This window comes from Astyanax mexicanus, chromosome 11, assembly GCF_023375975.1.
Source record: "Astyanax mexicanus isolate ESR-SI-001 chromosome 11, AstMex3_surface, whole genome shotgun sequence".
NCBI classification, from domain to species: domain Eukaryota; kingdom Metazoa; phylum Chordata; class Actinopteri; order Characiformes; family Acestrorhamphidae; genus Astyanax; species Astyanax mexicanus.
The window spans coordinates 34,248,734-34,265,269 of record NC_064418.1 but is presented as its reverse complement, the minus strand read 5'-3'; the positions used below and the strand labels follow the sequence as shown (position 1 = coordinate 34,265,269).

General features: G+C 37.7%; 1 protein-coding gene across 1 annotated transcript in view; it reads left to right on the top strand.

Annotated features, from left to right (window-relative positions):
- Positions 1–13,374, top strand: part of LOC103027310 (potassium voltage-gated channel subfamily H member 7) — a 105,838-nt gene extending 92,464 nt beyond the window's left edge. The window contains exons 13-15 of the mRNA XM_049484983.1: positions 3,085–3,247; positions 8,956–9,136; positions 10,956–13,374. Coding sequence (XP_049340940.1) covers positions 3,085–3,247; positions 8,956–9,136; positions 10,956–11,279 — 668 coding nt within the window. The 3' untranslated portion in view covers positions 11,280–13,374. The remainder of the gene's footprint in view (positions 1–3,084; positions 3,248–8,955; positions 9,137–10,955) is intronic.
- The last annotated feature ends 3,162 nt before the right edge of the window (positions 13,375–16,536 follow it).

Sequence of the window (16,536 nt, the reverse complement as noted above, 5' to 3'; positions counted from 1 at the left end):
CATGGTGTTTGCTTGTTTAGTATTAATCACTTGGGGGCCTTGTAAGTTAAAGTGAAGGACAGAGTGCTGTGATAAACCTTACACATACTTTTAAAGTGTCTGTTACACATACAGCATTATGGGCTCTTCTGGGTTAAATTGAAGCGAACCAGTGTTACATAATAACATTTCAAAAATGACCTCAAAACTCCTCAAATGATTTCATAAAATGATCCCTTGTGTTCCCAGTTCCTTTCAGCTTGAAAACAGGCTTTTATCATGATTGCTGCTCCATAAGACTGCTTTACATTTGCAAAAAAAAAAAACTCCGGAACACTGATTGGCAAAGTGTACAAGGAAAACAGCGGTCAGAGTAGCGATCAAATCAGCCTCTTCGTTAATCCATGATAAAGACGCATAACAAAAAAAGACAGAGCGAGAAAGAGCAGGATGGGGAGAGAGATAGGTAGAGAGAGAAAAAAGAGAAAGAGAGAGTGAGATAGAGAGAGCGAGAGAGTACTGGAGGTCTCACTGGACCTGGTCTTTCAGAAGCTTAGGTCACAGCATAGCTCTTTTTACAGGCTTAAGGAAAATCTGCTGGCTTACCGTCCCCATCGAGCTCCCCCAATGTGCACATAATGTCCCACATCTCTGCTACAGCCCAGCAAGTTAATGCCACACAGCAGTCCAGGGGCCAGCACAGCCCTCCCCTGCGCACTCTGGCTAAAGGAGAGTGGATTTGAATGTGACCTATCTTACCGTTTATAAGAAGAATGACCGTTCAGTCATTCAAAGTGAATGCATATATTATTAAGAGCTTGGGTCTAAAAATAAAATGCATTAAGTTGTTGGGACTACACGCAATTGATTATACTGTATATGTAATTTACTGTGTTTGTTTGGGAATGAAACACCTGTGCATGCCATGTGCACAGTACCAGGTCTAAAATTGGGACATTGGGACACACCTGACTTAATGTGTGTTCCCAGCCCCCAACAAGTAATCTTCAGCGACCAGCAGGCGTTAAGCTTCTTGAGATGTTTTGAAAAAAGCATTGCAGGTGGCTCCTCCTGAATCTGCTAGAGAAACTGCACACACATGGCACTCATGCTGCTACTTTTACTTGGTTAATCTGTTTATGCAATATTACGTTGGCTAAAGTTTTTCAATAAAATTTTACATTTACATTTATGGCCATTTCATTGGCAAGCTAATCTGTGACACATCAGTAAACCTTTGGGTTAGGACTGGGCAATGAAATTAAAAAAATATGGTTGTTGTGGCGCAGTGGATAACACCACCGCCTGCTTGTGAGCAACCACATCATGTGGGAGAATGGGGTTCAACAACCAGTCTGGTTGACTATGCTGGGCTACACCAATAAGAGTCCTTGGGCAAGACACCTAAGACTGCTAACACTACATTAGCCCACCTCTGTAAAAGGAATAACCTTGTAAGTCGCTCTAGATAAGAGTGTCAACTAAATGCCATAAATGTAAATGTACAATTTAATTGATAAACGAAAAAAATCTTTAACGTTAACTTTAGGCAACAATAATATTTAATATGGCATAATCAGATTAACCGAGGTCATCTTGTTAGTTATTTAAGCAATAATACACGCGAGGGAGTGCTATAACATGTAATATTGGCCCGGCTGTGCTGTGGCCGTAGATCGGTTATAAACACTCCACAAGTTAAAATAGTTCCATTGCTGCTCTATTTGCAGCTGTGCTGTTTGGCTTGTAAGCGCTGCCTCATTGCTGGGTGACTGTATGTGGCGGAGTAATACATGAAGAGCTTTGGTTACAGTGCATTACCGGCTGGCTGATAATGTCACTCATAGAACACCTCTCAGCCAATCATATTGCAGGGTCTGAACTAACTGTGGTATAATTTGTTGTAATTCTGCTCATGCTTTTTAAAACGAAATTATTTTATCATTTATGTACTGTCCCCTAAAAACACTTAAAAACTGCATGTGACTGCACCTCATCCAGTCTACAACACAGAGGCAGAAAACACTAAGGAGCTAACTTAGCATTGCAAAAAAAAAAAAAAAAGTGTTCCCATCATTAATCAAAATAATGGTTTATTAATCAATTAACATCATGGTTAAATGTTTAAGTTAATTGTGACATAGATTTTTGGTCATACCATTCTTTATGGTATGGGTTATAATGAAGAGTCAAAACCTGTGGTCACTCAGGGTGCCGTCCTTTCTCTCCACATAGGCTCCATCTGTAGCAGATATAAAGGAGAACAGAAGCTGTTCAGACACTGCACAGATGGATAATCCCAAAAGCAGAACAGATTTCTTTTCAGAACCATTTCAGACCTGACTGCGCAATATTTATAGCAAATACGAGATTTACTCTCACGTTGCAATTTTGATGAGTCACATGTGTTCTTAAACTCGCCCTGCCCTGCAAATCTGACCTTTCAGCTGAGAGGGAAGAGATAACTCCTCTAAAACTAAAATAGAATAACTCTGCCTGTGTTTTCTGTTTGTGTCCGGTTGTGGTCTCACAGTGACCACAGTGTATTCTTTTTACAACACCCTGTTTCATTTTGTAAAGCTTGCTTTAACTGATAGGAGCTTAAAAAGCTTCTTTGTTGTGGCACAAATCAATATGCACTTTTTATCACTTTTTATTTTTTAAATTATTCCTTACTGTAGAGTGTTTCTAGGCTTCCAGATCAGTATCTCGAGCCACGAGTAAGTAGCCCTTTTACCAGACGAGACTGAATGGTGCATGGTGTACCTCACCTCTTGTCTGACCCCGGTGTCTGATCTCAGATCAGCAGTAAGAATGGAACTGTGCCTAGTGTGCTCTTGGCTAGTGTGCATACAGGTGGCAGTAGAAGATAACCCCTTGCCTGCAGTGTGTTAGCCTCGCTGCTGCAGAGATAGGAGCCCCTCAGCAGCACAATAAGCAGTAAAGGGGGATGAGGGATAACACACTGAACAGTAATAGAGCTCAGTGATTTTCATAGCCTCTGCTCTGTTTATGAAATCTAGGAAATATGGTCTTGGCTCTATGTGAAATGATTTAAGTCTGTGATCTTGTTTTTTGTGTGTGTGTGTGTGTGTACTCACACAGACGTGCAGACTGCTGACTGGGAGAGTGTAAAGCCGAAGGAGGCCGTGGAAGAGGCAGCTCAGACACACAAGCTCAGAGGGGAGGAAGAAGATGAGATGGAAAGTGAGCTCACATATGGAGAGATGGAGCAGAGACTGGACAACCTGCAGGAACACCTGAACAGGTAACAGACCTGGACCTGGGAGCCTGTTAGAATTAAGCAATAATATACAAAAGAGAGTGCGATTATACCACAGTTCCATTATCACTGTTTATTAAAAGATTTTGAATTAAAGAGGACGAGAAAATACAATCTGTTTGGTTATAAACACTCCATGAGTTAAAATAGGTCCATAGCTGCTCTGTTTGTAGCTGCGCTGTAAGCACTGCTTTGTTGCTAGGTTAGCGTGGTGGCCTCTATTATCCGCCATTTCATTCAAAATATTGGAAATCTAAGCTTACTGTAAATAAACTAAAGAGCTTTACGCATCCAAATAAACAATTTTAAGGAGAGAAATCTGTGTAGATTAAAGTTCAGTGCTCGTTTGTAGAAAGATTTTTTTTTTTTTTTTTTTTTTTATTTACTTCGGTGCCCCCCAGCAGCAAGACCTGCACAATTACAAAGGTCCCCTATTTTTGGCCACCTTACATTCCGCTTAAAATATCTTATATTAACTGGAAAATATATACATTTAAGCTTTTATTTGAATAATAATAGCTCTTAACCTGATATTGGTGGCTGATAATGTGTGTAACAATGCATATTTTCGAATTGCTTGGCTCATTTATTTGTGTGGTGCCCCCTAGTGGTGTACAATCACATTACCTGTATGTGGCGGATTAATACATGGAGAGCTTCGGTTACAATACATTACCGGCTAATAATGTCACTCATAAAACGCCTCTCAGCCAATCACCATCAATTGGATGGTTGGAACTAACTGTGGTGTAATTTCACATAATTCAAGAAGGGGTCTTCTCTGTATGTTAATTACAAATTATATAGAATCTACGCTACAAAAGAAAGCAGTTTCTTAGGGTAGCAGCAGGGAGGGGAGGAGGCAGACATAAGTGCAAGTTTTTATTAACATAGAATAAAAAAATAAAAAAACTAAACTCAATCTAATCTCCTATGGAAAGAGTATACAGTTTAAAAAAACATGTATTGTTTTGGAATGTGATCAATATGTTTTCAGGAAAGGCTTTAGGATGGGTAATGCATTTTGGAAAATTCATTTTCCAGTTCATTAATTGTTTTCCCCAGTATTACTACAAATTAAATTCACCACATACTTTATATGAGATATGCTACTTACTGTGTTATTGGTGCAAGAAGGTCAAAGATGCCACAGTGAAAACCTCTTTGCCTTTGCTTTTTTGGATAAAAACTAGTTTCCATTAGCCGTTCCCGGTATGAGAGGGAAAAAAAAGCTACATACTAATACAGAAACATACACTCACACCTTTCCTCTCCAACAGATTCATCTAAGCGCCATAACAGAAGAGTGCTCTGGGTTATCGCTCATCTACGCGTGAAAATCAGACTCTGTGTAGAAAACAGGCTGAGCTCAGCGATATCAACACACACACACACACACACTAGCAGGCAGCAGGCCGTGCAGACTAACAGCAGGTGGTATTTTTAGCTGAATTGCTGGCAGAGGGGAAAAGAGGCATCAGGCTGCAGAAATCCTGCACCAGCTGAGCCTCACATCTCTGATCTCCATTAGAGACCTACACCCTCATCTCTCTCTCTTTCTCTCTCTCTTACTTTCTCTCTCTCTCTCTCTGACCCTTTCCCCCTATTCTTCCGCCGCATTTGTTTTGCAACTGGGCAAATAAAATAAAAATGATCAGACAGCCTTGGTGAGGTGGTTCATGCTGAAAAATATACATTAAACTATACAGCATGTAGAGCTTTCAGACCTCAAATAATGCAAAGAAAACAAATTCATATTCATAAATTTTAAGGGTACAGAAATCAATATTTGGTGGAATAACCCTGTTTTTTATTCACAGTTTTTATGCATCTTGTCATGTTCTCCTCCACCAGTCTTACACGCTGCTTTTGGATAACTTTATGACACTCCTGGTGCACAAATTCAAGCAGTTTATTAGCTTGGTTTGATGGCTTGTGATCATCAGTCTTCCTCTTGATTATATTCTAGAGGTTTTTAACTTGGTAAAATCAAAGACACTAATCATTTTAAGTGGTCTATTCTTTTTTCCAGAGCTGTATAGCGCCTTTCTAGAAACCCAAGGATAATTTACAATCATGTTTTTACACACAACCATTTATTCTCAGCACTCATCTACACCAGTGAAAAGCGGCAGCCAATAGAGCACAGCATACTCTCAACCAGAAATGACCGCAGGGCACTGCAACATTTTACCCAGGACAAGTTCTAATCTATCCACACAGTCATACATACGTTTACACACCCAAACTTACACACAAACCACACCAGATCAATTTAGAGTATTCTGTTTTTTGGGTAATTTTAGAGTATCCAATTCATCCAAATCACCATGTTTTTGGACTGTTGGAGGAAACCCTTGCAGACACACAGAGAACATAGAAACTCCACCCAGATAGGGACTTAAACCTAAGAACCTACCACTGAGCCACTGAGCTGCCCAAGAGTTGGGGAAGAGTTGAGGATTAGTTGGGCATGCTCTTGTTGCTGAATGCAATCAGATCTCCAAAACAATGTTCCAGAATCTAGTAGAAAATCTGCCCTAGACAGCAGAGACAGTTACTTCAACAAAAGCAAGACAAACTTTTTTTAATGACTCTGATTTCAGAAGAAACAATGACTGATCTGTACAATGTAAAAGCTGTACTTTTATCCTTATAGTGTATATAAGTGTAGGTTTTATACTACTGCAGAAACTGCAAAAAAAATTAGATACTTCATGCAGTACAGTTATTAGTTGTGATTTATTACCTTATTGGATCATTTTATAAATTAGTGCATAGGAAAATAGTGACAGCTGAACGCGTAAGTAATGAGGCGTAGTTAAACCTGCAGTGAATTCATTATCTTCTGCTTTGTTCAAGTACATTAGAACACGAAGTCCATAGCCAGCACTTCTGTCCTATTGATAGGCTTCATTACTTTGCTGAGGTCTACTGCAAATGGTCTCAGTCTTTTAGTGGGTAGGAATACTCGCTAAACACACATAATCCTATATGAGCAAAATCAAAATTGTGTTAGAATATAGTAATTTCATTTGTTGTTTATAGAATGAGAATCAGATCCATGTTCTGTAGCTGTGCTTTCCAGGAACATGTGATTGTTTTATAAATTATGTTTAAAAGACTGGTGATCACTTCATCAGAACAAAGGCTCCCTCTAGAGTTGATTTTCAGTTCTTACAGCTCAGAATATTTCTTGTGTTTTATCCATGTATATAAGAGCTTAGATCTGGCCCAAAAATTCCTGCCAAACCCGGCCCAAGCCTGTGAACATTCTGTCCGATTTAAACCCGACATTTTTAAAAATAAGGAAAGCGTTAAAACGGAGCCTTATAAAAACATTTACTAACATATATTAACATAATTCTGAACAGATTTCGTTCATTCAAACAGCCTGAAAATGTTTCATCTCATCTTACATTGATTACTGTAATGCTCTTTTTACATCTCTCAGTGTAACTGCTCGAAATCCTTACTAGATCTAATAAACATTCCCATATTACTCCATTACTTTCATCATTGCATTGACTTCCGCTTGAGCAATGGATACAATATAAAATTTTTACCCTTACTTACAGAGCGCTACTAGGTCAGGCGCCCATGTATGTTTCTGACCTTCTGCATTCGCGCGTTTCACCAGGATCCCTTAGGTCCAATAATTTGAACTTGTTGTCTGTTCCGCGCTCCTGTTTAAAGACTCGGGGTGATCGAGCATCGAGGTCGTTGCTCCCAAACTCTGGAATATTCTACCATATTCTTTGAGAGTTGCTGAGTCAGTGGTGTCTTTTAAAAAACAATTGAAGACTTATTTGTTTAAACAGCCGTTTGGTTACTCTATTTAGGTGTACTATTTAAGGGTTTTTAAAAATGTTTTTTTATGTTAAATGTTTGTTTTTGATCCTTTGTAAAGCACTTTGTGACAACTGAATGGGATTAATGCTATATAAATAAATTTTACCTACTTACTTACTTACCTACCTAATCTAAACTCTAATGTACATTGATCAGCCATAACATTAAAATCACTAAATAATCTTTGTCTACAGTGACATTTGTCAAGGGGTCAATAGATTAGTCAGCAGGTGAACAGTCAGTTCTTTAAGTGTGAAAAGCTTTTAAATGGGCAAGCATAAGAATTTAGAGTCACTTTGAAATCATAGAAACTGTGATGGTGAGATAAATTGTTGCAGATATTTAGTAGGGGTGTCACGATTTGGATATTTTATCGAAATTATGTCATAGTCTCGAGCTTCGAATTCAAAAAGATGCGCAAGCACGCGCAGGACGCTACGCAAATGGCGCAGGACGCTACGCAAATGGCGCAGGACGCTACGCAAATTGCGCAGGACGCTACGCAAATGGCGCAGGACGCTACGCAAATTACGCAGGACGCTACGCAAATGGCGCAGCGCGCTACGCAAATGGCGCAGCGCGCTACGCAAATTACGCAGGACGCTACGCAAATGGCGCAGGACGCTACGCAAATGGCGCAACGCGCTACGCAAATGGCGCACCGCGTTACGCAAATGGCGCAGGACGCTACGCAAATGGCGCACCGCGCTACGCAAATGGAGCAGCACACTGTAGCCAACGCCGCGGACGTTGTGACTGCTGAAAGAGCAGCCCTTTCTCCAGAGAATGTGGACATTCTCATCTTCTTAAAGAAAAACTTGAAAATATAAAAATAACAGTTGTTTTGTCTAGCCTCAAATATGTTAATAGTTTTGGGACCTTAAGGAGCATCTTTCTCTCAGATAAAGTTAATAATATAATATATCTTTGTTAAAAAACAACTTGTCATTCTCAGGGACCGAGTCTTATTTTTCATGTTTAACTGTTATAGTAGGATAGAGTTCAGTTTGTTAAGGCTCTAGTTGTTCTATTATGTTGTACATGACTGTTCTTGTATATTTTGATCATTTATTTTATTTTGCACATTGCTGTTTTAATAGAGCACACTGCTGCTACCAAAAAAAGCCACTAGATGGCATTACATATATATCTTAATTAAATTATTTCAATTTGACCAAATGTTGCCTAATGTGGTGTATTACAGATCATTTGTATCACTTATATCAAGCCCACCTTTTGAAATAAGATATTGTAAATTTGATGAATCAAACCAATGACTGAGCATATACTAATCTAAAACTGGCATAGGCCTCTCTTCTATAAAATCGAATCCAGGATTTAGAGAATCGTGACACCCCTAGTATTTTGTAGTCAACAGTGCTGCAGTGAAGGACAACCAGTGAACCAACAACTTTTTAAATGCTGAATCAACCAATAGAAATGCTCCTAAATGACTTGTAATAAAATATTTCACATTGAAGGTCACATATAAAGGTTTTTCTTACGTAAAGGTGCTATTTTGGAAATACATGATAGTTAAGATATATATTTTTTATATATATTGATATATATTGTTGAAAACAAAACCCTCTCAAATTTTTTTTTTTTTTTTACATATTTTTATATAATGTAAAAAAATCACTATGACTTGTGGTAATGTTATTTGTAGTTATTCTATTCTTTATTTCATTTTATAACAAAAAATGCTAGCTTTAGAACAGAATATCTCCGGTTCCTGTATCACAGTACTGTTTGTACCCACGTAATTGCACAAGTTGTGTAGTTCAGATCGATAATCTCACAGCTCGGCCGTCTCACACTGTGGTGTGTGTTGTTTTCAGGCTGGAGTCTCAGATGACATCAGACATTCAGGCAATCCTGCAGTTACTACAGAAACAGTCCTCCATAGGCCCTCCGGCATACAGCGCAGTCACAGCCAGCCTGGAGTACAGAAGACCTGCCATCCGAGTACAGCCTGTAGCTGCAATTAGCACCAGCCAAACCCTCAACCCGGCCCCACAGGTACCCCAGCTTACGCACCAACCACAAATCATACACCTCAAAGAATCGACAGGCCAGTCCAACGCTAAAAGGCAGAGTCATGCTTTTAAGTAGCACCAGGTGGCAATGCTTTATTCCTGTATTGTTCTAATACTGATAAAGAAATGTCTACAATGCAGCTAGAAGGGTTTATTTGGTTTTTAATGGTTTAAAATGTCCACATATTTAAAGTAAAATAAAAATAAAGAATAATTCAGCTTCTGTATTCTGTGTATTTCTGTACACACAGCTTGCGAAGTTGACCATTGTTAAAATATGCTGTATTTATAGTGCTCAGCAAGTTGCTGACTCCTGTTTTCAGCTTCCTGATATCCCTCATTACTCCGTTATATCCCTGACTCAGCTGCTGAAATGTCTTGCTCAGCTGCCAAGTAGTGTTACATGGAGAGCTTAAAAACAATGACACATATTGCTGAAAATATAACAGAAACAAGTACACCACATTCTCAATACCCTGCAATCTTTTTAGATACCTGAGAAATGCTGAACCCATGCTGAGAGAAATTCTAATATAAAGTTTACTCATTATTAAATCATTATTCGCATCTTAACTGTGGGGTGTGCACAGTCTATAACAGGAAAGAATACAAAAAATAATGGCTGATTATTTTTACAGTTATATGCATGTTTTTTCATGTGGTTCCACTTTTGCAGTGTTTCACTTTTTGACATGCATTGACATACAGTAAATTGATATTAAAATTGTTAAAGTAGTAAACTGATAAAGAGCAGTTGGGATCGCCCACATCTGTATAAGTTGTGAGATGTTATCTTGTGAGCGATGTTAAACACTGACTAGCATTCTCATGGTAGGGCAACATGACTTATCAGAGGTTGAGTAAGCATTGATAATGGGTGCCAAATGGATGCGACTCTCTATTTCTGAAATTTTGTGTGCATTCAACATTCCTCAGCTCACAGTATCACATGTCTACCAGCAAAACATTCAAGAGACTCAATATAGAGAATATTGTTGCTGTCCACTGAAAAACAAGTATCTCCAAAACAGCAACTTTACAGGAGAGAGAAAAAAACCTTCTGAACTTTCAATGGAAGTCAATTTAAAAAGAGTTTATATTGGTCTATTTAAATTATGTAGTAAACTAAAAATCGCCAGTGACGTATATATATACTATATACTGATCAGTGCAGTGTTCTTTAGCTTCTATAGGACAAAATGGTACAAATCATGAGCCACAGTACTAGTTTCTTTACCATAACATTTTGCATGCAGGCTTATAGAGAATCCTATTCTGTACATTGTAGCAAAGTTTAATAGTGAATGGGCCAATGGGAATGCTTCAAAAGTACTTATTTTAAATGTTGACTTCCATTAAAATTGTTTTCTTTCTCCTGTAAATCAGTTTTGATCAGGTTTGGAGATGCATGTTTTTAGCTTGACAGTGATGATATGTTAATTTCACTGTTGGTGAACAGATGGCAACAGTGGTGTCCAAAATACTGAGATCAAATGCTGGAGTAAAAATGCCTGAAAGTCTGTACTTGAGCTGGCATTAACTCCACACGTTCAAAAGCCTCAGATGAGCAGATTTGAAGTAGTAAATCCACCAGTCATCTGATCATGAGCTTCAGTGAAAGGAAGAAGAGGCTAGAACAATCTTTTCATACAAAGGCATTAACATGGTCACATATTTGTTTCTGTTGTTTATTGACAGATTTAAATGTTAAAAATCTCATATTTTAATCTGTTCTCCTTTAAAACTTCATACACAGTATACTCTGTGAATTAATACATGTTTTTTTTTTTTTTCTTTCTCAGAATGTGGAGTTGTTTAGCTTGGCGAAGGCTTACCCCAAATCCAAAGATTCACTATCAGCCCTTGCTCATCCTGTGTCCAAAGATTCAGTGTTGGACCCAACTCATATAGACTCTCTCCTCGAGCAAAACCAAGAGACGCACAGTCTCCACGGACCTACATCACTCCAGACTGTTCTTTACAGACACCAATACTCTAAATCGCTTCTTCCAATTCACTTCTCCTCCCCTCCCGAGACGCCGGTCGGCAGTAATGCGGCTGTGGGCCTCCACAGGCCTCAGTCTGATCCTGGACTGCCAAGATGTAGCACTGAGACTCATCCATGACTGAGATTTCACACATTTCTATGTTCTGTGGCGGGATGGACTGCCACTTTCAGGCCCATGAGCTTCAGAGCATCAGGAGGTGGATCATATTTCAAATCACATGGAGAACAATGCTTAAAATTGAGGACAGGATGACAGTCTTGAAGTCTGTAAGCATGAAGCTGAAACTTTAAAAAAAGGTTGTTTGGTGCAGCTGAACACTCTATTAGGTTTATCTGAGGGTTTTATAACTTCCTCTGTGTTATCACTGACCTCTTCTCTAGCTTCTGATCCTTGCTGGCCTGCTGGCAGTGGATGAATCAATCCTCTCAAGGACTCAGGGTCTGCATTGTGACTGCATTATATAATGCGTGGTGTTTGGTGGGTTCACCTCTCCTCTTATACCATGCTTCATTTCCCCAATCAAAATTGTACTGCTGCGTTCTTCCAGGCTTGTAGAACCTGTTTAATGGAATTCTGTAGCATCAGGATACTTTTTCTTAGATTCCTCAGATTCTTAAATAGCTGTATCAGGTGGGCTATGGTTTTGCATGGGTTGCAATACGAGTCAAGGGTTGTGGGAATGGCATACGCCCTTTTCTAATTCTAATTTTTCTCCATTGTAGATAGACAGATTTCTTCTCTCTTGAGCCCCAAACACACTCTACAAATCTTCAAATAAAGGTGTAACAAAGGGTTCTTTGAGCGATCCCATAAAAGAATCACTTATGGTTCACAGTTAACTGTTTCTGAGTTCTCCTCCATGTTGTTTTTAATGGGTGTAATCACTGCAGTTTTTTGATTATTCAGGTAGTCAGCATACTCCTATTCTTAGATGAGAGTTATCTGAGTGGTCCAGTGGTCTAAAGCGCTGCCACTATGATCAGGAATCGTTGGTTTGAATCCCGGTCATGAGGCTTGCCATCGGCTACTGGAGACCTGAAGAAGCACAATTGGCCTTGCTCTCTTTGGGTTTTTAGTATGCGCATGCCTGAAAACAGACTGTTTTACCAGAAATAAGCGAGCAGCACCCGTAAAATGGTGTAAAACACTTTCAGGCCAATGCTAAAACTGGATTTAATTGATCTTCTAGCTGATTTATGTTCATATTGCAATTTGAATTTTTTCGGCTTATTCTGAGTTTATTGGCTGGTTGCAAAGCAAAAAAAGGGCTTTTTTTGCGTGACTAATGTAGTGTTGCTTGACTAATGTAGTGTTTCCTGTTATCTGATTACCCGATTTCGTGTATACATTACTGACAAATGCCAATGTCCCCTAGTAATCATCACATCAATTTAAGGTGTGAGTTTCCATTTATTTATGATAATTGCCCTATGTGTGTGTGAATAGGTCCTTTAAAATAATAAAAGAATAGATCATATTTATGCATGTTAGACTAAAAGGGTTAGGCTTCAGGTATATTCCTCCTCCCAAAATGTTACTATTATTTAATAACACCACTCAGCACTCGTCCACAAAAAAAAAAAACTTCTGGAACCTGAAAAGTTTGGTTCCCAGCTGGAACCTAAAAGTAGTTTTTCATCGCAAAGCAAGAGCTGTTGTTCCCTTTGTTGATGGCATATTCTGTGACATATCCTCGGTTCTTAAATCCTGAAAAGAACCAGTTCAGGCTGTTTTTTTTTGGTCGAAAAGCGTTTTTTTAGGGAACCAAGAGTGGTTCTTCTATGGCATCGCTCAAAGAACTGTTTATATAACCTTTGTTTTTAAGCATAGCAGGGTAACCAGCAATTAGTATAAACTTATAAACTTAACAAAATCAACTTTGCGGCATCTTTTCTGTCTCAGCATCTTCTGAATTCATCTTCCAACATTTGTATCCCTGCAGAGTAGAATAAAAAAAAGAAACAAATATGAACTATGGCTGCATCCAAAACTGCATACTACTATACAACACATAATATCACATATTGATGACACCACTTCTACATATGATGTGCTTTTGTTAACATACTATTCAGTATGGTAACTTTTAGTATTAATTATGGTCCTCTCTATAATCTCTCCATCCTGTTGCAGCCTAAGCTAAACCACGCCCCTGACTGCCACTGTAGCATTACACGATTCTGTAGAGTGCTGTAGAAATATTATCAGATAATGAACAGCTACAGAAACCCCAAGTTATATAGCCTTCTAATGATCCTGGATACAGATCCCTTCAGGAAACATCAGGAAAAAGGCATTTGAGAACATCAGCATTTTTAGGTCTGCTATTGGCAGTCTTGTCTCACACATGTAACCTACCATATTACAGGTCAAGCAGCATGTGGTGAGTCTTTATCCATAGGAAAGTGCATGTCGGAAAGCATTAGCTGTTGCATGCTAACTGCAACATACTGGAAAGCAGGTGTGATTCTGGCATGTTTCAATAATGTTCATTTATTTATTTTTTACTTTACTTTAAAAGGTCACTTTTGTTTTGCACATGATCATGCTAGCTAGAACCAAACTAGGGAAGGCCTAGGACTATTTTAATTACCAAAGTTTTGGTACCATACAGTTCAGTTCCATGATGTAGCTCTGAATATGTATATGCACATGTACACATCCTTTTAGCATTTAGTATAAATTGATTACAGCCTAGACAGGCTTTAATAAGGCTGGATAATAACTTATGTGTAGCTTGTGAGCAGCAAAATCATTTTGTTTTCCAAACCATACCTCTGGTCAGAGCAGCAATGTCCAGTGGAATATGGTACATTTACACATTAGAAGCTTCCATTTCAAATTGTGGCAGCAATAAGCATCCAAGCTCATATATTTCTTGTGTTATCTGTTTGTTTGGGTATTGATATGCTAAAAGACTTTATATATTGAGTTTTAACAACACATTGTTTAATGCACTAAAGCATGGTACATAGCTGAGTATTACTCAGCGTGTAAAGTGGCATACACTATATAACGCATAAGAAATAAGCTTTCTAGTTACATGGGAGGCTTTGTTCATGTAGCATCCTGCCCCAACAAAATCAATCCAAAGTGAAGGACCTGAGGGACAAAGAAAGATGCAGCGCTGAACCTGTTTTTATTTTCATCTGTTGAGAGTACAAAAGGACCAGCTATCCTTGTTAAAAGGAAACTGTATGTATGAAATGATATGCCATTTCATAACATACCAGACATCTGAAAGTAGTTGTTGTATGCTATTACTTGCTGGATCAAGTGCTGTGTAAAAAAACATATCTTTGTCAAACCCCATAGAGGTATAGCTCTTCATGCTCCTTCCTGTCCTGTGAAAGCAGTACCACATTTACCATAAAGCATCAGAAATTGCCCACTAATAATGGCAGAATCTGTGGGCTAACAGGCAGAAAATAGATGTGAACTTACATATTAAAAATACTGCAAATGTTTGCACATATTCTCCGAACTTGTACAAGACTGTCACTTTTTAACCGAGTGTGTTTCACAGGTTATTTTAATTTATTTTATTTTTTACGCATTTTTAAGGTTTGCCACCCTATATTTTATACACTGCAACAATATACAGATTATTTGAATGTGTCAGTTATTTAATGAATTAATATAAATATATATAGTGTATATAGCACATTTGCTTTAGGAGATTACTTTTGAAAAATTGTAAAAATGAACACATAAATAAAAAGACTACTGAAAATCAGCATCACATTCCCTTTTTTCCATCATCACAAGATAAAGCCATGAAGACATTCTGAGGATTCCATTTATTTTGATCCCTGAACTCAGTGGGGTTGTTTAGCTTTTTTAACATGAAAAAAATTGGGGGTGCTGAGTGGTCTATTGGTCTAATGCGTTGCCAGTATGATTACTTGATCGGAAGATTACTTGTTTGAATCCCGGTCATGCAGCTTGCCATGTGTTAGAGGAGGCATGTGCTAGTCTTCACCCTCCTTGTGTTGTAGCATCACTCATGCTAAGGGATATACAGCTTGCTAGCACCTAAATAGGCGGCACAATTGTCCTAGCTAAATTGGGAGAAAATGGGGGCAACATAACAAAACATGAAAATGTGTATTTGACATTTTAAGGTTATTTACATTGTAAAGAACAAAATGTTTCAGTGATTAAGTCATGTAAAATAGATGGTGATGCATGTGCTGTGCCAGTAGAACCAAGCATCACCTCAGGTTTAATCTCTTAGTGGTTCTCCGCGGAATAAATTGTATATTTCAGAAACCTGTAGTTGTAATATTGGTACACTACTCTTTACTACAAAACATAACTTTCTCAATTTCTCTTAAACTGTATGGCAAATGTTATCACTGGCTAAAGGCTTTAGAAAGACTTCAGATATTTTTTCTTCCTGACAACAAAGTTTAAACAGTGTGAGAAGTATTGTATTATGTCGCCATCTGCTGGTGATAAGGACGTTAAACAGGATATTCGTATTTTACTGAATGCTACTGAACAGAAAATGTTTTAAAAAGTTTCTTAAGTTTGATTTAGCATATCAACATAATATACAGTGTAAAATACAACACTCAACCCTAAATATTTTAGGAAGGAAGGAAGGCTGTGTGCTAGCCCTGCTAATCCAAAACAATTCATTAGTGTAGCATTAGCATTAGCTACTGGACTGCATAATACCCAATGTTTACTTTATTTGGATTACTTTTATTTAATTTATTACGTTTTGTTATTATTTGCATCACATTTTTATGCAGTTTAAGCAGACAGCACATTTTTTATAGATGTTTAAAATACCTGAAAATACATAAAAGCATTAATGTGTAATGTTTAAAACTTTAAATGAACGTTGATTCAGTTTTAACATTAACCACTGTCTATTAGGTAATGTTACGTAAATGTAAATGTTGTTTAAACATCGTTTTTCCATCATCAACAATAAATTATGTAATGCAACCAAAAAAAGGTACATGGGCATGTTGGCTAAGTAATTGACCTTCCAAATTGGGCAAAATTTGAGTGAAAAAAATAATAAGGAAATAATAAATAGAATATATATAAACCTTAGCACAAAAAATAAGGAAATTTCTGTTTGGTATGCAAAAATGTAGAAATGTATTAATACACAAATGTATAAATAAATAAATGAATAAACAACCCCAAATAAAGGTTCAAGCATGGAAATATGAAAATAGATTCCTGATATAAAAAGTGTTCTTTTTTCATGACAAAAATTATTTATTTATTAATATATTTCTGCATTTATTTATTTATGTATATCAACATTTCTACATTTCTTTTTTATTTATTATTTTTATTAATCTACCAGAATTAATCAAACAGAACAGAAAATTCCTTACTTTCCATTCAT